The sequence below is a fragment of the Scyliorhinus canicula genome, chromosome 19 (genome assembly GCF_902713615.1).
Source record: "Scyliorhinus canicula chromosome 19, sScyCan1.1, whole genome shotgun sequence".
Classification (NCBI taxonomy): Eukaryota; Metazoa; Chordata; class Chondrichthyes; order Carcharhiniformes; family Scyliorhinidae; genus Scyliorhinus; species Scyliorhinus canicula.
In genome coordinates, this window is record NC_052164.1 from 23141078 (window position 1) to 23166954 (window position 25877).

At 46.6% G+C, this 25877-nt stretch overlaps 1 protein-coding gene across 2 annotated transcripts in view; it reads right to left on the reverse strand.

Annotated features, from left to right (window-relative positions):
* LOC119954329 (all-trans-retinol 13,14-reductase-like) overlaps nt 1-25877 on the reverse strand; it is a 52896-nt gene that overhangs the window by 21328 nt on the left and 5691 nt on the right. For both annotated transcript variants that reach the window (XM_038779467.1, XM_038779466.1), the window contains exons 2-7: nt 25210-25392; nt 12870-13111; nt 8172-8367; nt 5613-5810; nt 1292-1411; nt 398-536 (exon numbers count right to left, since the gene is read on the reverse strand). In XM_038779467.1, the coding sequence (XP_038635395.1) occupies nt 398-536; nt 1292-1411; nt 5613-5810; nt 8172-8367; nt 12870-13111; nt 25210-25392 (1078 nt within the window). The remainder of the gene's footprint in view (nt 1-397; nt 537-1291; nt 1412-5612; nt 5811-8171; nt 8368-12869; nt 13112-25209; nt 25393-25877) is intronic.

A 25877-nucleotide genomic window follows, 5' to 3' on the forward strand; every position in this document is an offset into this window, starting at 1 on the left:
GTGATTCGGAATGAATTTGATGAGAGCGCTTTGCGTCGAATGCCAAAGATAATGAATTTGACCATTTAATTAAACAAAAATTGTGGTTAAAAGGCAAGCATATGGAATTAATTTATTGGATAAAATATATAACTTTTAAAATTTGCAACACTGGTGTTTTTATTTCACAATTCAATATGGCAGCCACATACACCAAACCTCGATGGCTCATATTTTGTACTCGGGTAATAAATCGACCCCCATTTTTGGTGGGATTTTTTGAGCCTTCAAAGGTCGATTTAAATGCCACCAGCTACAATAGTAGAAATATATTTCATTTGCTATTACTGCCCCCCCCCCCCCCCCCCCCCCCCCAACCTTGTGCAACATTCAGTTGCTGGTATTGAGTTTGACTTACAGCTCATCCAGGTTGTTACTTTGATAAATCCAGTAATTTCTTGCCTTCAATCCTAAGTCTTCTGTTGTACCTTTGAGACCAACAAAGACAAGGAATGATCCCATGCTGTGCTGGACCATGTCAAGCTGGGATCGAATGGCTGCATGGGAAAAAAATATTGATCTGCATTATCACTGCTGCATGCTGCTGCATGGCGAACCCGTTCACAATTCACCTATTTATGTAGTGGATGGGAGAAATTGAGAGGGTGGTGGCACAGCGGTACTGACATTGGGCCAGCAATCCAGTGACCCAGGGCAATGCTCTGGGGACCTGGGTTCAAATCCCACCATGACAGATGTTGAAACTTGAAATTAATAAAAATTTAGAATTAATAGTCGAATGATGACGATAAATCCATTGCCGATTGTTGCAAAAGCTCATTTGATTTACTAATGTCCTTTAGGGAAGGAAATCTGTCGTTGTTACCCGATCTGACTTACACGTGACTCTAGACCCACGGCAGTCTGGTTGACACTTAAATGCCTTCCAAGCAAACCATTCAGTTCCATGGTAACTGGGGATGGGCAATACATTTCATACCCATGAATGAGTAAATTTAAAAATAAAATGGGGCAATTTAAGATTGAAGTAACCCAGGCATTGTAATCTTTCCTGATATCTTCAGTAATACCAACAAAGCTCTTTCCCAGTGAAGTCACTTGATGGTTTTCATTGAAACCACAGGAAAATGCTGCTATTTATAACCAGAGATGCACATCCTATAAAGACCAGCTATTTAACAATCCCGTGTTCTGGAAGTTACAATATATCAATGATGCACATGCAGAACACTACTGAGGTTGACACCAATAAATTCTGTTGTCTATTTGATAAAGCAGGTTATTCTCTTACCAGGTCGGGCTTGTATTTCTTTAGGTAAAAGACGTTCGTAAGTGTTGAATACTCCAGCATCAGAGATCACTGAAGCGGCATATATATACACTTCCTCCTGTCCTTTATTTACAGCCACTCCTACAACCAGGAAAAATAAATGTTTGTCGTGAAGAAGTTTCAAGTGCAGCAAATCAAAGTCATGAAAGTGATTCAAACAAACATGCTGATTTAACATTTTTTTTCCTCAAACTAATTGTTGAGGCTTGCCGGTGATGAACGCCCTGAGGCTTACAATTTCCAAACTTCATTCACTCAAAGTTCTTGACCCAAATTAGCCAGGTTGTTGATGATATTTATGCCAACAAACTTAAATCCTGGAAGTATGAATTATTTCAACCATTAGTTAAACTGGGACTATAAGTTTAATGGGACCTGCATTTTTAGGCCTTGACTGGGATGAAGAGGAAGGTTGGCGGGCATGGAGTTCTGTGTGGTCAACTGGCATACCGATTTGATGGTATAGAATCATTGAACGTATAGTGCAGAAGGAGTTTGCACCAGCCCTTGGAAAGAGCACCCTACCCAAACCCACACCTCCACCCTATCCCCATTACCCAGTAACCCCACCTAACATTTTTTGGACACTAAGGGGGGAGGGGGGTCCCCTCCCAGAGGCAGACCAGAGGAGGTGGGAAAGAGTACTCCAGGCAGGGTTTGATGCCCTCGCCCCATCCCTGGTTATAGCGCCATCCTCATGCCAACCAGTGAAGGTACATTCTCTCACAATAGTGGCTCCTCTGCTAAGCAAATTTTTAACTTTAAAGTTAAAAGAGTTGGAGAGAGGACATCACCATCTTGAGCTGCAGCCTGCTTCTTCCTATTGTCCCTCCTGTTTTGAAAGGCTGCCCACCATCCTTAATTAGATGGCAAACCTGCTCCCGGCCCCATTTCGGCCAATTTGGGGAAAATAACTGCTGGGCGACCGTTTCCCGCACAATACCCATTTGATCCTGATTTTGGGGCTCTGAAGCCAGCAGGGAAAATCCTGCCCCAGGACATGGATTTTAAAAGGAAATAGATCTGATCTTCCAACAGTGTGAATGTCAGTCCTGGACTAATTTTCCCTAATCATAGATCATAGAATTTACAGTGCAGAAGGAGGCCATTTGGCCCATCGGGTCTGCACTGGCTCTTGGAAAGTGCACCCCACTTAAGCCCTCTCCTCCACCCTATCCCCGTAAACCAGTAACCCCACCTAACTTAAGGGCAATTTACATGGCCAATCCGCTTAACCTGCACGTCTTTGGACTATGGGAGGAAACCGGGAGCACCCGGAGGAAACCCACGCTGACAGGGGGGTAACATGCAGACTCCACACTGACAGTGACACAAGCTGGGAATCGAACCTGGGACTCTGGAGCTGTGAAGCAACTGTGCTAACTACTCTGCTAGTGTAGGATGTTAACATGAGTCTGCTGACATAGGATGTGGAGGAAGTCCTTTGAGGTGGGCTGTTAATGGGAGTGAGGAAACAAACATCTTCCACTCGATCCACTTTACCTGATGTGAAGTTTGAAGTCATTGTGTTCCTATTTACATTATGTTTACCATAGGGTTTGAATGAACAGTACCAGAATAAATTCTGTGCACCCCTTTGCCATGAATTCCTGCAGAGAAGAAGGAGGCCATTTTCCATGGTGGGGCATGCTTGATGGTGCTTTTTCCTCCACCCTATCTGGGAGGGGGTCACAGCGAAGAGGTGCCCAACATCACTGACCCACTATTGATGAAAGAAGGTGGATCTCCTGAGAAAGAGGATGGATCTTCAGCAACATTCTGCGGCTGAAAGATGCACCACCTCCAGGACATCTAATTTGGAAGGTTCACTTTCAGCTGGTCCCCCCGCAGTGGTGTTCGGGGTCCAGAGCTTCTGGCGGCCTCCCATTTTTCAGGTGAGTCCAGACTTCCGCATGCCACATTTTCTAAACCTGTTTCGCCATGAGGTGTTTTTCCGCTGGCATCACAGAGAATTGGGCGTGGGTGGTTGGTCCTTCATCCGCATCCCATTTCCGTGATTCAAATAAGTTTCACACCGGCCAACAGCGTGTTTCCCGATCTGTCAAGATCCCACTAGAAATTCACGGCAGTAGAAAACCGATTTTTGGGCCTCTTGCCAAGTTCTTGCTGCCTTCCATTAAATCCACCAACGGTGTTTGGAAGAACTCCACTGATAATGTCCGGTGATTCCAATCTTCTTTAAACTCACCAGTGGCCAATTCAGAAGGCAGAAACAGGGGGCTGAATTCTACTGGGGATGACTGCCCTCACGGAATAAAAATCAAGCGGTGAGCCCTGCACCCATTTAACAACGGCGGGGTTATCAATTGGCTTGAGGTGGGTCTAACTGGGGAGAAGGTCCTGTTTCCCAGAGTTGCCAGTTACGCAAATGGACGGCAGCTCTCCGGGTCCCAGCAGCATTACCAAGAATGGTGGCCACAGCTCGGACTGCAGTGAACCCTGTTGAAGGTGGTTCTGGGCTTGAAGGTGATTCTGGAATCTTGAAGGGTCAGGTTGGAAAGCCCTGGTTAAAAGCAAGTCTTGGTGGGCACGGTGGACAGGGGATGCGGGTGGGAGTAACGTGGAAATGGAAAGACCTTGGGAAGTGGCGTCTCTGATGGACATGGAGAGGGTGCCCGTAAAGAAGTCACCAATCACCCTCCCACTTCACTGGCCACCAGGCCAACCAGTGAAACCTGACTAGCTCCACACCTGGGTTGGGCCTTTCCCATTGTGGGTAAAGTCTGAGTGGACGAGGCCCTTAAATGGCCCTTAACATGGCACCCAATGTTTCGGCCCCTCGTTGGTCTTCCCTTGAAGGCAGGGGTTGGGAGTTGGGGGGGGGGGGGGGGGGGGAAGGAAAGACATGTCGAGCTGGAACAGGTGTTAAGCAGCCCAGTCCACATCATATACACACTGAAATAACTGTGCATTTAGATAGAGCTTTGAGTACCTCTGATTGATTGGAATGAAAAAGGACAAACTCAGTGTCCATTTATTAATTTGTTTGGTGTGTGCATAGTGACAGAGCCAAGCAGTCGCCTTGTTGGTAGCTCGATGGAGTTCTTTCAGACTTCTTCACGTATAGTCAGTGGACAATCTTCTCCAATGTGGGGCATTGTGTGTGCTGCATCACAGCTCTAGCCTGGATACTCTTGGTGGCCCCACTAATGTTGGCTGGCTGGCACAGAGGCCTGTCCAGTCTGGAAATGGTTTACAAATGCCCAATGTTACCCTGGCAGATCAAAGTCGGCTGGACAAACACTGGGGTCTACGCCAAGGGACTGGTTTCTGGTGGAAATCTTGTCCTGATATAGGTTTTCAGCTGTTACTCCTCGGTGTGCTGGGTTTAGCCACATAGGTTGGCGTGAGGGAAGGTGCATTACTGATGGGTTGAGGAAGTAATTGAATAAGGGCAAGCTTGGGTTGGACTAGTAATCCAGCGGCCCAGGGTAATGCTCGGGTGATGTGGGTTCAAATCCCACCGTGGCAGATGGTGAAATTTGAATTCAATAAAAATCTGGAATTAGAAGTCTGATGATGACCATGAAACCATTGTTGATTGTCATAAAAACCCATCTGGTTCATTAATGTCCTTTAGGGTAGGAAATCTGCTGACCTTACCCAGTCTGGCCTCCATGTGACTCCAGGCATCCAGCAGTGTGATTGAGTATTAAATGCCCTCTGAAATGACCTAGCAAATCATTCAGTTCAGGGGCAATTAGGGATGGGTAACAAATACCGGCCCAACCAGCGACGTCCAGTTCCTGGGAATGAATTTTTAAAAAAAACTTTCCTCCTCTCAGGTGCTTTCTTCCAAGATTGAAAATCTTCTCTTTTGCTGCCAATGTTGCCACCAGCTCCGAGCACAATGCAATCTGCTTTATGCTTCCTTATTTGCTCACCAATAAAGTATTTCATGTTCAGAATTTTTGCTTGAATCAGGATAAGCAATGGACATTTCAAGTATTTAACATTGTCATATATTAGACTTCCAAATAGGTTTGAATTCCTGGACGGACGGATAGTCAGACCTAACTCTGTTAAGCTGAAAGGTTACACGTTTGAGCTGGCCCATCGAAAGGTGAAATGAAACTTGGTTTAGGATGCGGAGGGTATTGTTCAGCTGAAAACTATTCGAAGAGGGCTGACGGTGGGTTTCCTAAAGGATAGTACTGACTGATTGCTGATGGCTAGAACTGTCCTGCCTTTTTGGCAAAGGAGCAGCAGCAGAAAGTAATTGAGGATATCCCAAAGAAAAGCATTGCAAATTCAAACTCACCAACGGCCTCCCCATCTTCGTTTATCAATATCCTTTGAACCGGAGCGCGGACAAGAACTTCCCCACCTGCCTTCTGGATAACTGGGGTAATATGGAAGGCGATCTCACTGGCCCCTCCTTTGGGGTACCATGCTCCACGCTTATAGTGATGCACGAGTAGTGCATTCATAACAAAGCTGGTATCTTTGGGAGCAACACCTAATGAACCAAACAGAATTTTATCTTTTTATGTTCCCTGTAACTCTTGTACTTGTCCCTTCAGACCAATCAGAAGATGGAAGGAAACCATAATTTCTACCATGAATCTATAATCTGTACACTCACACATTTCTGTGATCAACATTTTGTAATAATTGTCATGCATGCCTGTGTTAAATTGTTCCCGTTTAGTGAACATTCATGCCACATAAGTGCCCGGTAATGATCATAGCCAAAGTGAGATCATTTAACCATCTCCTTTGAAACTCAGTAGGAATGCCATCGGCAAATCCCCCACTGTCAACATCATGGGAGTTATCATTGACCAGAAAAATGAACCGGACCAGCCACATAAATACTGTGGCGCCAAGAGCAGGTCAGAGGCTGCGAATTCTGCAGAGAGTCACTCACTTCTTGATTCCCTAAAATCTGTCCACCATCGACAAGGTGTAAGTCAGGAGTGTGATGGAGCACTCACCACTTGTCTGGATGAGTGCAGCTCAATCAACGCTCAAGAGGTTCAACACCATCCAGGACAAAGCATGTTCACTTGATGGGCAACCAGTCCAACATCTTTAACATTTGTCAAATATGACTAGAGCGGGTAAAGATACACTGAAACAGCTACCCAATGTTGCTTCAACAGGACCTCTCAAATCCGTGACCTCTACCATTTAGAAGGATAAAGGGAGTGGTGCGTGGGATTACCATTGGCTGTAACTTTCGCCTTCAGGTAACACACCATTTTGACTTGTAAATATAGGGGGTTGGGGGAGCGGGAGTGGGGGGTGGTTCTAAATGCCAAAATCCCACCTTTTCATAGAATTTACAGTGCAGAAGGAGGCCATTCGGCCCATCGAGTTTGCACCGGCTCTTGGAAAGAGCACCCTACCCAAGGTCAACACCTCCACCCGATCCCCATAACCCAGTAACTCCACCCAACACTAAGGGCCATTTTGGACACTAAGGGCAATTTATCATGGCCAATCCACCTAACCTGCACATCTTCGGACTGTGGGAGGAAACCGGAGCACCCGGAGGAAACCCACGCACACACGGGGAGAACGTGCAGACTCCGCACAGACAGTGACCCAAGCCAGAATCGAACCTGAGACCTGGGACCCTGGAGCTGTGAAGCATTTGTGCTACCCACAATGCTACCGTGCCGCCCCTAAAGTTTTTATCCTGGATGTGTTGAGCTTCTTGAGGTAGTTGATTACAAATCAAGCTTCATAAGCAGGTAGAAGCTAGAATGAAATAACGGCCAGGATTTTGGACCGCCCCCCCCCTCCCGCACCCCTGCCACGCACTGGTGGCATGTTTGCTGGCGGAGGAGTCAGCTTGACATTGGCCACCACTGGTATCTACCAGCTCGGCCCAAGTCAATGGCAATCTGTATTGCTTACCCGCCCCACTGACTGGGAACCCGCCGAGGGGAGGTGGCCTTCGACGGGGCTGGATGATCCCGCTGGTGGGAAGGACTTGAAAATCACGCCCCAAATATTTATGCGATGAAAACGATAGGGGGCTGGATTCTTCCTTTGGGAGACTAAATGCTAATATGCTAGTGGAGCATGTGTGGTTTTTCACGACCGAAAAATCGTCGTAAAACGCTCATCGATTCCGGTACTGGTGAGGGACTAGCACTGGCGCCAACTGAAACTGTCACCGTCAACGGCGTAATAGGGCGGAGAATGGTCGGGTCGCGGGTGCACATGCGCATGGCTGACGACCTGAACCAATCGCACCGTACAACATGGCATTGACCGTGCGCAAACTCAACCTGCCCCCTGGCCACCCCATATCAGCCCCCCCAGCTCCAGCAGAAGCCTCCCTGCAGGCGGCACTGGACACTATCCGCAGCTGGCACGCCGGGTTCCCGCACGCTCGGGACCACACGTGGCCCGCGCCATCAGGAACTCAGCCCATCGAGGGCAGAGCTACGGGCCGGCCGATGACGTGCTAATGCCATTGAAACGGCGCGCGGCGCACGCCACATAATAGCAGTTTAGAGTGGGCGAAGCATGGCTGACCGACGTCAAACCGATCACGATTTCGGCGTCAGGCCACGGAGAATCCAGTCCAGGGCATTTCTGATCGTTCCTGCACCATCAAAGCCAAATTAAATTGTGCAGTAATCATTGATATTGTTTGATGTCTGTCCAAGTAAAAACATCAACGGTGACTATAAAAGAAGGCACCTCCCACATCATAAAAAAAGGAACATTGAAACACACAGGTTGTCAACTGAATCAGCAACTGAAAGACATTCATTGTTAACATGAATAAGGGTTTAAGCTGAGATATTACCTATGAAAATAGGAGAGACGAGGAACAAAGGGAGTAAAAAATTCCTCTTACCGGTAAACATGTAACAAAAGACTGCTCTGAGATCCTGGTTCGCTGTTAGTTCATTGACCACCTCCATAAGGCTTGTGCTTGCAAGCTTAAATATCGTGGAGATCCAATGGATAATGCCGGTGCTGACAAGGAATTTGGCAAATGGGAAAGGGACCATTTTCAGTACAGCCATCAGAGGTACTTGTTTTGAAGCTCGCTGTGAAACCAAACAGAGGGAATAAAACTTTTCCCATTTGCTGTTCTCTAAACTAAATTACAAAAGAACATTTTAAGATATTTTAAAAAGTCTCTTCATAGAATAGGTACCAGAAGAATGTGCAACTGTATTATCCTCACTGTTCGGATGTCAAGTTTCGTTTAGCTGTGAATTTGAATAAGGCTTTGCATAGAATATGTTTGCCCATCATGTATCATTATTGTGTCTCAGAGTATTCTTTCAAAAAAACAGTCTGAAGGTCACATTTATTTTAGAGGTGCAAATTTAACACCAGTATTCTCTTAGTGCTTTAAAAATCCACGTTGTGCATTTGACAGCACCTTCCAGAGCCTGAACTAAAAGAATCTCAGAAAATGAGATTGAAACCCTGAAGGTCAATTCTTGTTGAAGTGGGAGCGACGTTTGGAGACAACTCCCAGGAGAGCTCTCCAAATGTGGAGATTGTAAACCCTCGAGAGAGGTTTCAGTGAGATGGTGGCTTGCAGTACCATGGCTGTCTGGTGGGTTGATGAGAAATCCATGGAACCTGTTATGGTAGCATCTGTCACTTAGTTTTTATTGGGTTGATGTAACCATGGTTCGCCTGTTAATTCATATGTACTGTGAACTTACCCTAAATATTAGAGGAAAGATATTGTAATTTGTGTTATCATTCCAAATTGGTGAAAGAATAGTGTGATTTGAATCATTTGCATAGATCATTTGACAGACACATGGATAGGGTGGGTATAGAGGGATACAGCATGAGGAAGTGTTGAGGGTTTTGCCAAGGGTGGTATCATGACCGGGGCAGATTTGGAGGGCCGAAGGGCCTGTTCCTGTGCTGCATTGTTCTTTGTTATTGGCTTGCACTTGTATTGACACTTGTATTTTTGTTGCATGTAGTATGCTTAAATTTTCTTATTTGGATCGATCAAACCAGGTTTCACTTTGGGATTGGTCTTTTTTAAAATATATTTTTAAAAAATTTAGATTACCCAATATTTTTTCCAATTAAGGGACAATTTAGCATGGCCAGTCCACCTACTCTGCACATTTTTTTTGGGTTGTGGGGGCGAAACCCACGCAGACACGGGGAGAATGTGCAAACTCCACACGGACAGTGATCCAGAGCCGGGATCGAACCTGGGACCTCAGCATCGTGAGGCAGCTGTGCTAACCACGAGGCCACCATGCTGCCCTGGATTGGTCTTGGCCAACATTAACATCAGTTGGGATGGTGAAAACCTGGGAAGATTTGAATTTAATTATCTTCTGATCTGCATGCAGTTTTAAGGACGTTGCACAATTCTGTATGGTGCAAACAGCTTAAATATTTTGAAATAAATCATTTGTAGTGGCTTCAATGGAAATGTTAGGCCAAATAATTTGTAATGTTCATGTCTATGTATATATATAATTATTGTTATATATAGTTATATTTAATGTTGTATTCTGAACTGGACAACAAAGTAAACCATCAGCCGATGCGCCTTTAAAAAGACCTGAAATTCAGCAAGTGACCACCAGATGGTGTGGAAGGCCTATCTGAAGGATGAATGATGGGTAAAACCAAAACCATTTATACTGTTTCTGACTTAATTTGAAACAAGATAATATGGGAAAAGAAAATATAAATGATAAAATATCAGAAAATAATTAGGGTTTGTAGTGCTCAAATTACTTTAAATAAAGGACGGTATGCAAATATTGAAAAGGCTCATTTAGAGAAATAAGATTGTGCTGAGATATATTTTAAATGAAATACAATGAAAACCATGGGCAGGATTCTCCCCAACGCGGCAGGGCGGGGATTTCCGGCGCTGAGGAGTGGTGTGAACCACTCCGGCGTTGGGCAGCCCCAAAGGTGAGGAATCCTCCGCACCTTCAGGGGCGAAGCCCGCCCTGGAGTGGTGTGCGCCCTGCCGGCCGGCGGGAAAGGGGCTTGGCGCCACACCAATCGGCGGCGAAGGACATCCGCCGGCCGGTGCGAGTTGGCGCATGCGCGGGAGCGTCAGCACGTTCTGACGTTATCCACGTGCATGCGCAGAGGGCTTCGTTTCTGCACCGGCAATGGCGGACTGCTACAGCCGCCGGTGCGGAACAATAGAGCGCCCCCACGGCACAGGCCCGCCTGCGGATTGGTGAGCCCAGATCGCAGGCCAGGCCACTGTGGGGGCACCTCCCGCGGCCAGATCCCCCCGTGCCTCCCCCAAGAACCCCGGAGGCCGCCCGCGCCGCCTGGTCCCGCCGGTAAGGACAGACTCCAATTTATGCAGGCGGAACTGTCAAAAAATGGGCGGGACTTCGGCCCATCGCGGGCCGGAGAATTCGGGCAGCCCCGGGGCTCATTGAGTCGCGCCGATCCCACCATTCTCCAAGGCGGGCGCGCGATTCACGCCATGCCGATTTTTTTGGGGAGGGGGGTGGCAGAATTTGGAGGACAGCGGGGGCGGGATTCACGCTAACCCCAGCAAGTGTCCGACCCGGCGGGGGTCAGAGAATCCCGCCCCATGTATTAAAGCACAGAGGAATTAAGTCAGCCACTTAAACCTGTGCTAGCTCAGTGAAAGAGTAGTCATACCTCGTCCCATCTGCCCACATTTTGCCTGTAACCTAATGAGTTTCACATCTAAATGTACCTGTGCAAGCCCCTGTTAAAACTATTTCTGGAATTGAGTTCCATCAACTCTTCAGCAGGAATCCAGGCAATTGGGCTGTTTGCAAAAGGATCATTTTGAACCTTCAAATCGGTGGAACGGTATGATTGATGAATTGTAAGGAGGAAATGAAATATTGGAATGGACAATAAAGGAAGTCATTGATGTTGCGCGAAGATAATTAAGCAAGACCCGTTTGGGATGGGATCAAGATCTTAAAATGTTCAAAGGTCAAACCAAGCAGGAGTATGAACCTCTTTTGTGTGCACAGGAAAAGCATCCCAGTAACGTCCATTAAATGGTTAAAAGGGATTTTGATCAGATGAGAAATGAATTGGTGATGTGCAAAGATGCCATTTTGACTTTCTTGTCTCAAAGTGAGGATTTACAATTTGAGTTTGAAAAATGAGCTGGAAGTTAAGTTACACCTAACGAAAAGGAATGAAATTGGACTGTGGATTTAAGTGAAACATTCTTTGCTGAGTTAAAGACCAGGAATAAAAGGAAAACAATAATACAAGCATTGAGTTATGAAATTTCATTGATATTTAAATTCGGCTAATCCGAATGTTATATGCATTGGCTTTTGCTATGGTTAAACTGTTTTAATTGTAGAATATGACACGTGTAATTGGAAAACAGAATGAAAAATGTATTTGAATTATATGCCGTAAGCTATTTGTTAGAAGGTTATGATGTTAAGTTCTTGTAAAGAAAGTGCCACATCATTGTGAAGGAACTTTCACTGTGGTGAAGATTTCTTTCTTCCAAGGGGTAAGAGTGTGATAAAACCTAAACTCACCTTCTTTAGAACGCAGGTCAGGAACTTCAGTTCGTGTTGGCTCTCAGGCTTCTTGCGCGTGCACAAGCCGGGAATTGGACACACCTTCACAGTTGTAGGTTTTCTTTGATGTTCTTTAGGCAGGGTACCAGCCTTGCACACCTTCATAGGTGTAAAGAACAGAATGGCGTGAAAACGCCAGTCAAGTGACCTGAGCATGAGGGTCATCATCTCGTAGGTGTCTCAGGGAGCAGGATATAAGATGGGAAAAGGGATAATGTCCCAAGCCAGAGAGAAAGACAGGGGGAGGTTCCAAAAGGAGGTCCCAGGTAAAAAAAAATGAAGCCAGGAGACAGAAGTTAAGTGAGATTGGTAAAGGAAGGAGCCGGGCAATCGGCTCCGAATTCAAGAAAGAGCTGCAAGGAGCAGACTTTGAGCAAAGTGGGCATGAGAGGGGCTCTGAAGTTCTGAGAAGACTGCCAAAGGTCGGTGACTCCATGCTGAGTGCCGTTGGGACTGAGGTACTGCTTTGGAGCAGTGGTGCTTTTCATGGCACGGCAGAAGATTTGAGATTGTGCGCGGAAAGCGAAGCTTAAACATACTTTCAGATCCGGATAAAAGGACTCTCAGAAGGCGAGGTTGAAACCCTGCGAGGTGGAGCATTGTTGAAGATGTCCGATTGCGAGAGATCATTGAAATAAATTCCAAGGCGAAACTTTCAAATGCGGAGATTTGGAAATCCTCATCAGAAAGATGACATTTCAGTGAGATTGATTGATTCACAATGTGAGTGAGTTATTGAGAAATCCATGGAGTCAGGTTTGGTCACATTGGTCATTTATTCTGTCCTCCGGTATATTCAGCTTGCACTGAATGTTAGAATCTAAGGTAGATCATGTAAATGGTTTTATTTTTCTGAACTTGTACAGTAAAGCTTATTTTTGTTTGTTCAAAAGCCAGGGGAAACCCGTGGCTTGATTCACTTTGAAAGCATCTTAAATCTTAAACTGCATCTACTTTAAACAAAATGTTACTCATCAAATTGGTTGGCATAAAATTACCTTTACAAGTTCCATGAATTTCTCTATTGCTCGCTCCTCCTGAGGAAACTGCCTCTTTAAAGCATCAACGAACTCTTGCTTCCCTCTGTGGAGTTCATATTTACGACAGTTCTCGTTTTTACCCAGGATGATGGTGTCATATTGATCATCCATTGGAATCCATTCCAGCTGTCCCTCAGTGATTTGGTCTATAATTAGTCTCAGAAGTCCGCATTCGTGCATTTGTCCTACATAATGAATGCCTGAAAACACCGGAAGCGTAATAGTTACTGATGTCAAGTTTTACACCGTAAAGAACAAAGGGTCCTCAGTCCTCAGATTCCCAGTGGCTGAATCTTTGAGATCTGGCGAGGATGGGAACAGAGGTGGGGCATAAATTAGGATGCCAGCTGGCGTGCCGGATTCCTGACTCTGCTCCTGGCCGTCAGCCATTTTGGCCGACAGGGGTTGTTTGGGGTCCAGTAAAGCTTCCTGTTACCGTAGTGTGGCAAGGATGCTAAACCCGTTAAGAGCATTGTTTTTTTATTTTTTATTTTTTTATAAATTTAGATTACCCAATTATTTTTTCCAATTAAGGGGCAATTTAGCGTGGCCAATCCACCTGCTCTGCACATTTTTGGGTTGTGGGGGCGAAACCCACACAGACACGGGGAGAATGTGCAAACTCCACACGGACAGTGACCCAGAGCCGGGATCGAACCTGGGACCTCAGCGCCGTGAGGCGGTTGTGCTAAACACTAGGCCACCGTGCTGCCCCGTTAAGAGCATTGTTAACAAAGGATTAAAAAGACCAACCCCGATTTTCCAGTTATCCTCCTCCCAATGCGAATGGGAGGTGGGTGAAGTGGCCCAGAGGCCAGATCAATTTAACTACCACACACAAATCAGAGCTTTATTGGCTGAAGTATTTAATATATTTATAAATAAATAGTCCTGTGAAACACAAACATCAGCAAGAAATAATATAACTAAGCATATTGACAATTGACCACCTTTATAAGAACTTTTGTGGGATGTGGACATCACTCGCCAGCCATTCCTGTTTTCTCTCCAATTGGGCCTACCATTTTCCTGGTCCACTCGCCATCCTTAATTAGGCAGTATTCCTTGAGGTGGCCTCTTAACATGACTGATTCACAGAACACAGAACACAGAACAGTACAGCACAGGACAGGCCCTTCGGCCCTCAATGTTGTGCCGAGCCATGATCACCCCACTCAAACCCACGTATCCACCCTATACCCGTAACCCAACAACCCCCCCCTTAACCTTACTTTTATTAGCACACTACGGGCAATTTAGCATGGCCAATCCACCTAACCCGCACATCTTTGGACTGTGGGAGGAAACCGGAGCACCCGGAGGAAACCCACGCACACAGGGGGAGGACGTGCAGACTCCACACAGACAGTGACCCAGCCGGGAATCGAACCTGGGACCCTGGAGCTGTGAAGCATTTATGCTAACCACCATGCTACCCTGCTGCCCCTGATTCCTCTGCTCCCCAAGGACAACTCTGTTACGGTTATATTACTGGTCTAGTAATCCAGAGGCCTAGGTTCTTGATCTTGAGACATAGTTCAAATCCCACCAAAGTAACTGGGATCTCAAAGTGATCCAATGGTGAAAAGTTACCAACCCCATATGCAATCATTAAATCATAAAATGATGAGAGAAATAAAAAGAGGGCTATTTGGGCTATTGTAACAGTGATGGCTCTTTGAAAGGGTTATCTCTCCTGGACAATATTCAGGCTTGGACTGAAAGGGGCTGGTTTAGCTCACTAGGGGCTGGTTTAGCTCACTCAGCTAAAATCGCTGGCTTTTAAAGCAGGTCAGCAGCACGGTTCGATTCCCGTACCAGCCTCCCCAGCCAGGCGCCGGAATGTGGCGACTAGGGGCTTTTCACAGTAACTTCATTGAAGCCTACTCGTGACAATAAGCAATTTTCATTTTTCATTTCATTTCAAGGGGCAAGTAACATTTGTGCCACATAAGTGCCAGGTAATGACCATCTCCAATGGAAGATAATTTAGCCATCACTCCTTAATATTCAATGGCATGACTATCACGGAATCGCTCACTATCAATCTCTAGGGATTACCATTGATTAGAAACAAAACTGGACCGGTCTACACGAACAGCTGCAAGAACAGGCCAGACAATGGGAATTCTGTGGAGAGTAACTCACCTTCTGACTCCCCAAATCCTGTCATAGAATCATAGAATGTACAGTGCAGAAGGGGGCCATTCAGCCTATCGAGTCTGCACCGGCCCTTGAAAAGAGAACCCTACTTGAGCCCCACGCCTCCACCCATCCTCTTTATCCCCATAACCCAACCTGCCCACAAGGCACAAGTCAGGAGTGTAATGGAATACTCTCCACTTGCCTGATTGAGTGGCAGCTCCAACAACACTCATGAATCCTGAAATCACCCACCGACTTAAAAATTCCCTCCCTCTACCACCAATATTTAGTGGTGCCAGTGTGTACCATCTACAAGATGCACAGCAGCAACTCTGCAGTGTTCCTTTGAAAGCACCTCATCAAAGGACATTTGCAGCTGATGCAAGGGAATGCCACTACTTGCAGATTCTCTCCAGGATTTATGACCTTGAGACATGAGTTCAATTCCCACCAAAGTAACTGGGATCTTAAATGTAATTAATTAAATATGAAATTAAAACGCTTGTGTGAGTAGTAATGACTATGTAATTACTGGATTGTCATAGAACACGGCCTTACTAATGTTGCGTCGGGAAAGAAATCTGCTGCCGTCACCTGATCTGACCTACATGTGATTGCAAGCTCTTAGCAATGTGGTTAACTCTGAATTTACCATGGACAATGGCACAGGAAAGCTGTCATTGTACAGCACAATTCATTCCTGCGAAGAATGAAAGGAGCACTCGCACCTCAGTCAACCTTGGAGCCAGGTCTCCCCCACCACTGGGAGGGGATTACTTTGCTTTGAGTTGTGTAAATAGCTGGATAATTGGCTATGTCCGTAGTGTCCTGTCTAGGCCAGGACGTGGCACAACCAAGGTAAAGAGGTGTTAAGCACCGGATGACTCCATGGAACAGAATCTGTGCCTCTGATAGCACGATTAGAATCATCATACAGGGGGATGATATTGGAGCACGGGCAGTGCAGTTAGGAGAAGAGGGACAGGGACTGGTCATCTCCAGATCCAGGCCTACACTCAACACCGGTAACCACCAACTGTGTGACTGATTGGGCGTTTCAGTCAAATTGCAGCAGGGTTTTGTGTTGAGAGATATTTTTAAAATCTTCTGCTAACCTTGTACCGGGTTTGTATTGTGAGGTATAGAATCATAGAATCCCTACAGTACAGTTGCAGGCCATTCGGCCCGTCAAGCCTGCACCGACTTTCTGAAAGAGCCCAATCCCTCACCCTATTCCTGTAACCCTATCTAGCCTGCACATGTTTGGACTGTGGGAGGAAACCAGAGCACCCAGAGGAAACCCACGGAGACATGGGGAGAACATGCAGACTCCACAAGATAGATGCCTGAGGTCAGAATCGAACCCAGGTCCCTGGAATGGAATCTCTTCCACATATTGAGTTTTAAATATGGTTTCTTATCTCACTTCCCATTTTCTTTTAAACCAAGTATCTTAAATCTGTGTGCTCTGCTTTTGATTGTCACTGGAAACAATTTATCTTTACTTACTCTATAAAAATCCTTCATAATTTTGAACCCCGTGATTAGCTCCCCCCTTAAATGTGTAAGATACCCTATTATTACTTGGTATACCTATAGGATTAGAATTAGGTTCAATCACTTATGATTAGACTTTTTGGTTCTTTTGACTTCTAAATGACTTATAAATTTTCACTATTATGAGAAATAATGAACTGGTTAAACTGTTCATTCACACGATGCTTCAGGGTATTGATCACTTAGAAAGAAAGAGATTCCTCAGAAATTAGAGTCTTTTGTTGGAAAGGGCTGTGCAATAAGAATATTGAGACAGGAAATGAGCCCAATTTGACAAACAAGTGAACCATCTGTTGTTTTGCCAGGAAAATATGTAATTTCCTAGTCGTCTTGTTCATATAACTCGCCACATAAGACAATGAATCAAAGGCGTACATTCATTGCGAATGTCTCAAGGCATGTTTTGGTTTTCCTTCCCAATTTTAGAGAAAGATAATAATGTATTGATTAATTGTAAGGAAAAAAGAACAAATAACAAAGAACAAAGAAAAGTACAGCATAGCAACAGGCCCTTCGGCCCTCCAAGCCTGTGCCGACAATGCTGCCCGTCGAAACAAAATTCGTCTGCACTTCCTGGGTCCGTATCCCTCTGTTCCCATCCTATTCATGTATTTGTCAAGATGCCCCTTAAATGTCGCTATCGTCCCTGCTTCCACCACCTCCTCCGGCAGCGAGTTCCAGGCACTCACTACCCTCTGTGTAAAAAACTTGCCTCGTACATCTCCTCTAAACCTTGCCCCTCGCACCTTAAACCTATGCCCCCTAGTAATTGACCCCTCTACCCTGCGGAAAAGCCTCTGACTATCCACTCTGTCTATGCCCCGCATAATTTTGTAGACCTCTATCAGGTCGCCCCTCAACCTCCGTCGTTCCAGTAAGAACAAACCGAGTTTATTCAACCACTCCTCATAGCTAATGCCCTCCATGCCAGGCAACATCCTGGTAAATATCTTCTGCACCCTCTCTAAAGCCTCCACATCCTTCTAGTAGTGTGGCACCAGAATTGAACACTATACTCCAAGTGTGGCCTAGCTAAGGTTCTATACAGCTGCAACATGACTTACCAATTCTTATACTCAATGCCCCGGCCAATGAAGGCAAGCATGCCGTATGCCTTCTTGACTATCTTCTCCACATGTGTTGCCCCTTTCAGTGGCCTGTGGACCTGTACACCTAGATCTCTCTGACTGTCAATACTCTTGAGGGTTCTACCATTCACTGTATATTCCCTACCTGCATTAGACCTTCCAAAATGCATTACCTCACATTTGTCCAGTTTAAACTCCATCTGCCATCTCTCCGCCCAAGTCTCCAAGCGATCTAAATCCTGCTGTATCCTCTGACAGTCCTCATCGATATCCACAATTCCACCAACCTTTGTGTCTTCTGCAAACTTACTAATCAGACCAGTTATATTTTCCTCCAAATCATTTATATATACTACGAACAGCAAAGGCCCCAGCACTGATCCCTATGGCACACCACTAGTCACAGCCCTCCAATCAGAAAAGCACCCTTCCATTGCTACTCTCTGCCTTCTGTGACCTAGCCAGTTCTGTATCCACCTTGCCAGCTCACCCCTGATCCCGTGTGACTTCACCTTTTGTACCAGTCTGCCATGAGGGACCTTGTCAAAGGCCTTACTGAAGTCCATATGGACAACATCCACTGCCCTACCTGCATCAATCATCTTTGTGACCTCTTCAAAAAACTCTATCAAGTTAGTGAGACATGACCACCCTTTCACAAAACCATGCTGCCTCTCACTAATATGTCCATTTGCTTCCAAATGGGAGTAGATCTGGTCTCGAAGAATTCTCTCCAGTAATTTCCCTACCACTGATGTAAGGCTCACCGGCCTGTAGTTCCCGGATTATCCTTGTTACCCTTCTTAAACAAAGGAACAATATTGGCTATTCTCTAGTCCTCCGGGACATCACCTGAAGATAGTGAGGATCCAAAGATTTCTGTCAAGGCCTCAGCAATTTCCTCTCTAGCCTCCTTCAGTATCCTGGGGTAGATCCAGGCCTTGGGGACTTATCTACCTTAATATTTATCAAGACGCCCAACAACTCATCTTTTTGGATCTCAATGTGACCCAGGCTAACTACACACCCTTCTCCAGACACAACATCCATCAATTCCTTCTCTTTGGTGAATACTGATGCAAAGTATTCATTTAGTACCTCGCCCATTTCCTCTGGCTCCACACTTGGATTCCCTTGCCTATCCTTCAGTGTGCCTACCCTTTCCCTGGATACCCTCTTGCTTTTTATGGACGGGTAAAAAGCCTTAGGATTTTCCTTAACCCTATTTGCCAATGACTTTTCGTGACCCCTTCTAGCCGTCCTGACACCTTGCTCAAGTTCCTTCCTACTTTCCTTATATTCCACACAGGCTTCGTCTGTTCCCAGCCTTCTAGCCCTGACAAATGCCTCCTTTTTCTTTTTGTTGAGGCCTACAATATCTCTCGTTATCTAAGGTTCTCAAAATTTGCCGTGACCCAAGCCGGGAATCGAACCTGGGACCCTGGAGCAGTGAAGCAATTGTGCTAACCACTATGCTACCATGCTGCCTGTCTGTCTGTAAGTAGTCCAAGGTTCTGAGGCATATAGAAGAGTTGGGAGGATTACCGCCTTGTACACGAGGACCTTAGTACCAGCACAGATGTCGCAGTCATCATAGAGTCTTGTCCTCAGGTGTTTGAAAGAGGTGCTTGCAGATTGGATACGATGTTGGATCTTCCCTTCAACGTCAGCCTCGGATGAGAGGTGGCTCCCCAGGTATGGGAAATTTTTTACATTTGGTAGGGTTTCTCGTTGATCTTGATCGAGGGAGAGACCAGATCTTGCCCAAGGGCAAGTTGGTCGAGGACTTGCGTCTTCTTGAGGTTGAATCTGAGACTGATTCTTTGGTATGCTTCCGCAAATGTGTCAAGCACGGCTTGGAGATTCTCTGCTGAGAGAGTGGAGGTGGTGATGTCAGCCGCATAATGAAGTTCCACGAGTGATGCCAGTATCGTTTTATTCTTGGATTCCAACCGGTTGAGGTTGTCCAATCCACTGGGCAGCATGTTCTTGACAAGATGGCATGAAGATGGATGCTTGACTCCAGTCTTGCCCTCAAAGATTTCTGTCTTATGTCCATGGGTGAGGACTGCCGCTGACATCTGGGGGCGGGAGTCTCCGACCCCCCGCCAGGTCGGAGAATCGGCAGGGGCCGGCATCAATCCCGCCCCCGCTGTGTCCCGACGTCTCCGGCACTGGAGATTCGACGGGGCGGGAATCGCGCTGCGCCGGTCAGCGGGCCCCCCCTGGCGATTCTCCGGCCCGCGATGGGCCGAAGTCCCACCGCTGTCATGCTGGTCCTGCCAGCGTGGATCAAACCACCTACCTTACCGGCGGGACCAGGCGGCGCGGGCGGGCTCCCGGGTCCTGGGGGGGGCGTGACCCGATCTGGCCCCGGGGGTGCCCCCACGGTGGTCTGGCCCGCGATCAGGGCTCACCGATCGGCAGGCAGGCCTGTGCTGTGGGCACTCTTTTCCTTCCGTCTTCGCCATGGTCTTCACCATGGCGGAGGTGGAAGTGACCCCCTCCCCTGCGCATGCGCGGGGATGACGTCAGCAGCCGCTGACGCTCCGGCGCATGCGTGGACTTCTGCCGGCCGGCGTGGCGCCAAAGGCCGTTCCCGCCAGCCGGCGGATGCCAACCACTCCGGTGCGGGCCTAGCCCCTCAATGTTAGGGCTTGGCCCCTGAAGGTGCGGCCCGACGCCGGAGTGGTTCACGCCACTCCATCACGCCGGGACCCCCGCCCTGCCAGGTAGGGGAGAATCCCGGCCCTTGTCTTGGAGGAGTGAGAGGATGTTGATGAATTTCACTGGACAGTCGGGTCTTCCCAAATGATTGATCAAAAGTCTTGGATTGATCACTGAAGGCCATGCAGAGTTATTGATGTTCCTCCTGGAATTTATCTTCAGGTTGTCGAGCAGCCAAATCATATCCGCTGCTCCGTGGTATAGTTGGAAGCCACACTGACTTCCTGGAAGCATTTCTTCAGCGACTGGGAAAAGGCGGCTAACGAGGATTCGTCCAATTATTTTCCCGCTATGTAGAGTCGGGAGATTCCTCGCTCGTACCCACAGTCCACTTTGTCTCCTTTCTTGAAGGCCCATTAGACAAAGGCTCAACGAGCATAAACCAGAATCTCCCTGTAGTGAATCTGAGCTCATCTGTAATCAGGGACGACTAGGATACTAGGACAGTAGATTATGCAAAAGGAAACTGACTCCTTTTGTATCCCAGGCACTGAGAAAAGCAATATATTTCCTCAGTGACACTAGCTGCCCAGCAACTTGTAGAAAATGTTGCATAGATACCACCTGTAAGCAGAACAAATACCACAGTGTTGATAAAAGGGCTTACTGGATGCTTGAAAGTACCCGTAATAGAAATTTACCTGGAGTGTAAGTTACTGAAATAGTGATGGTTGGGGCAATAACAAGCTTACCAATTCAAAGGGTGGATCAATTGCTAAGCACTGACTTAGCTGTAAGTACAGTCTTGTGCCCAGATGATTCAGAGCCATCCATGGAGATTGGGGAAACTGCCGGGGAACAAGCAAAATTCTGCTCAGATGCAGAGGCATGCCATATTATGAACTTTCAGTCAATTTCAGATTTCCAGATTGTCTGTCTCCATGTTTCCTATTAGATGAAAGGGAAGATTTAACCTCAGTGGCAACTTCCCAATGTACTGCAATGACCTCCTCCATCCAAACTAAACTAGGTTTTCTCAGAAGAGTTAACTGAGTGGTTATGTGACGGAAACTGGTTTCAGGGACAGCGCCCCTATTACCCTCTGGCATTGCAGATCCATGAGAACCATCAGCCATCAGCCAGCCTCAGTGCCAAACTCTGAAACTAACTGCACGTCATCAAGCAACCAACGTATTTAACCTGTTCCAGCTTCAAAATTCACTAAAGAACCAAACCCCTCCATACCAGACTGCAAGGAACTTCGCAACCTACTGTGAGCCTTACTTTACAGGACCGTCGTTTCATTGGAAGCCATCAGATCCTTGCAAAAAACCATTGACCTGTCAAATGGGAGACTGGAAATCATAAATCAGAGGCAAAATTAGCTCTGATCATCCATATTTATATAAAGTATGTGTGTGTACATGTGTATGTCTGTTTGAGTGCGTACCCATGTGTGTGCATGTATGGGTGTGAGTGCATGCATGTGTGCGCGTGTGTGTGTATGTGCGCATACAAGACTGAATGTGTGATGTTGTGTAAATTTGGGTTAAGTGTGTGAGAATAAATAACTTTCTTCATTCCGAACTCAGGATAGATTGCTGCTGAACTATTTAATTGGAACACACACTCCGCAGGTAAGAAAAGACACACTTCTTTCTATCCAAACCATTCTGATTATGATCAGTAAGAGAGCACATATATTCTGTCCGTGACAGAATTACTTAGTTTGCATTGTCTCACTTCACTGTTCCCGTCACAATTTAAAATTTCACCCTTTTCTGCATTAAATTGCATCTGCCATTTGTCTGCTCATTCCTCCATTCTGTGTTCTCCTGAAATTTACCGTATGGTTTAATAGTTAACCATTACAAAATACATCTTGCCTACTGTTAATGTGAATAACACCACCTTGTGGTTTGGAAATCAACTAAAACTTGATGCTCATTTTTAAGTTTTGAGGGCAACACGGTGGCACAGTGGTTAACATTGTTGCCTACGGCGCTGAGGACCCGGGACCCGGATGTGCAGGCTAGGTGGATTGGCCACGCTAAATTGCCCCTTAATTGGAAAAAATAATTGGGTACTCTAAATTTATTTAAAAAATTTTTTTTTTAAAGTTTTGAATTTCAACCTATGGTGAAATTAACATACTGTAATCTACAGACTGAAATAGGAAAATCCATCATATCAAATCCTTAATTAATTATAGCTGTTACTGTCCTCCTCACTAATTCCTACACGTCGCAGTTTCCTGTAATCTGCCAATTTGAATTTATATTCTGCAAACGAAAGTCCAGGTCATCAATGCATATTGGAAGTACAGTAATCCTGGGGATTACCTTTATGTACTCCATTCAAGTCTGAAAAACAATTGTTCACTCATATGTTCCGCTTTTTACCTTATCTAATATTGTATCTATGCTGCACAGCCCCATTAAATCCATGGACTTCAGTTTTGCTAGCAAGTCTACTTTGTGGTACTGTACCAAAAACCTTTTGGCTTCCTTTTTGTACATTGCCTGATGATTCATTCTCATACACCATCAATCGCTCAGTCCATTGAACTTTTATCCATATTTTATTCTCAAGTTTCAATGCTGTCAATGCTTTCATTGCCATCTACCCTTATCCTACACAAGTTATTGCTGATAATTATCTTTCCGACATCCTCTACTGGTCTTCTACCTCTGCTTATGGCTTGCAACACACTGATTTTAAATTATTTTTTCTAGTTTTACACCTCCCTTGATGGCCTTATCTGTTTCTACCACAACAACCATCTCAAGCCCTACTCAGCTCTGTTGTCATTTGACCTTAGCCTTCTGTGCATCCCAATCCTCCTTTTTGGAGACAGTGGGCGGAATTCTCTGCAAGGCCCGACTCCGTCGTGAAACCTGGAGAGGTTCACGGCGGCGTCGGAGGCCTCTCCTTGCCCCCTATTCTCCGCTCCCCGGGGGGCTAGGAGGGCCGTGCCATAAATCTCGGCCGCAGGGCATTGTCGCTGGCGTCAAGGCCTGGCGCGCCGAGAATGACGCGGCCAGTGCGCCTAATGACGTCAGCCGCGCATGCGCAGGTTGGCCGGCTCCAACCAGCGCATGCGCGGTTGCTGTCTTCCCTTCCGCTGCCCCGCTAGACGTGGTGGCTTGATCTTGCAGGGTGGCGGAGGGAAAAGAGTGCGTCCCTTTGAGGCGCCGGCCCGATGATCGGTGGGCACCGATCGCGGGCCAGTCCCCTCCCGCGCACGGTCGTGGTGCTCACTCTCCTCTCCGCCCCCCACATGCCACAAACCACGTATTGGCGCCATGTTCACGCCGGCAGCGACCAGGTGTGGTTGCCGCCGGCGTGAAACGGTCATGAACGGCAGGCCGCTCGGCCCACCCGGTTGCCGGTTCCAACCCCCGCATGCGCGGATGACATCAGCGCGCAGACGGCACGAACCCGCACATGCGCGGTGCTGTCTTTCTCCACCACTGCCTGGCAAGACGTGGTGGCTTGATCTTGCTGGGCGGCGGAGGGGAAAGGGTGCGTCCGTTTTGGACGCTGCCCGATGATCCGTGGGCACCGATCGCGGGCCTGTCCCCTCCGGAACACAGTCGCAGTGCTCCCGTCCAAATCGGGCCCCTAGATGCCCCAAACGGGCATCTGACGCCCGTTTCACGAATGCAGCGACCCAGGTGTGGTTGCTGCCGTGGTGAAACGGGCGTGAAGGGCCGACCGCTCGGCCCATTGGGCTCAGAGAATCGCCGTTCGCCATGAGAAACGGCGAACAGCGATTTTTCTGAGCCGGTGGGGGGGGGGGGGGGGGGATCGCTGGGGGCGCCAGGGGGGCATAAAAAAATGTCGGGAGGCCCTCCCACAATTCTCCCATGCCACGTGGGGAGCGGAGAATTCCGCCCGTTCTTTTTAGAGATACAATTTCTTATATTTCTTTTTCTGGCTAAAGGCAATGGAAACTGCGAAAATACACAAAGTTTTCATTCCACCAAGTGGGATGAGAAAATAAACAGACACTCAACCCCCTCCAGCGCTCCTGTGGGCTTCACACTATCCTGAGATTTTTCAAAAGTTTCTGAGAGGAAACAACAAACTGCACTTAGCTGTTCTGAAACAATAACTGCAGTACGCATTAAATAATAGCAATTCTCTGGCATATACAGCCAGCATGGCATTTTAAGGACTGCTTACCAAGCAGGAGAGAGAGGATAAAATACCATGCTCTACTGAGCAGACTGGCTGAAGGCTTGCTCCCTCTCTGCCTGTGTGTCTCTCTCTCTCAGAGGTATTTGTCCAATTTTACAAAGCAGCCATCCTGAGAGGTGATATTTACTGTAAACCTTGACCAATGGGAACAAAACATGGAAGTCTGCTCCATACAACTGCACCCAAGAAGATACGTGAGCGAAGTGGCTAAAATGTGAATCATTGCATCAAGACCAGCCAAAGAACAGCTAACCATATACACCTCTGTTCTATTGTTCACCAATGTACAAATCCTTGAAGCCTATCCTTTAACTCTGCCTCACTGGTCTGTGTCTGGGCCCAGTTGAATGCATGTTGAAAGAATGCATGAATGCTGATTGAGATTATATCATGTTCTTGCAGAAATTGTCTCAATAAACATATCTTGTTCTTTGTTTAGCCAAAGAAAACCTATCTGATAACTTTTTGCAATTGGAAAGCGTAAGTACTGGGACTTCTACAGAATTGGCAAAGCATATCCTCTCTCTGAATTCACAGAAAAACACTGTTACATGCAGACCTGGAGTGGGAGGATAGGGAAATCAATTTTCCCCCTCCTCACGTGACCGTTAACAATACACATATTAGAAATGTCTCACCAACGTCAAACTCAAACCCTTTTTCACTGAATGTGTGGCAACAGCCTCCAGCCTGGTCATGCTGCTCCAGCACCAGGACACGTTTCCCCGCTTTGGCCAGAACCGCAGCGACCGTCAGGCCTCCAATTCCACTACCAATCACAATGGCATCAAGATGTTCCGGCACCTTTCCTGTGGCAAAACCTGAAAAGGTAGAATATTTAGTACTGGTGACAATACTTGTTGCACAAACTTTACTTTAGACTAAAACAGCCTATGGTGCAAACTGTGGAAACTCTTCCCAAATATTCCTGATATTTAAAAAGTCGAAAGATGCCAGTCCCAACCATATAATGGAGTTCTTCATGCTGCAGTATGCTGCTGAGTAAACTGGTGCAGAGGGTATTTAATTCATACACAGCAATAAAAGCAAATTGGATGATGAATGTTAGAGGTACTTAGTATAAGCTCAGTCATACCCAGGAGACATATGATTTAGAGTTGCTCATCAGGCCCCCAGTAAACTGGTATTTAATTACACACAAAGCAATCTATATTGTGATAAAGAATCTGTAACCACTTGGAGCTTACTGATCTTTCAGCATCATGTAACAATCTTATCTTCAGCAGGTCTTCCCTCATTTGGGATTCATCACAGAGAGAATTGCCTGAACAATCGCAAGAAGATT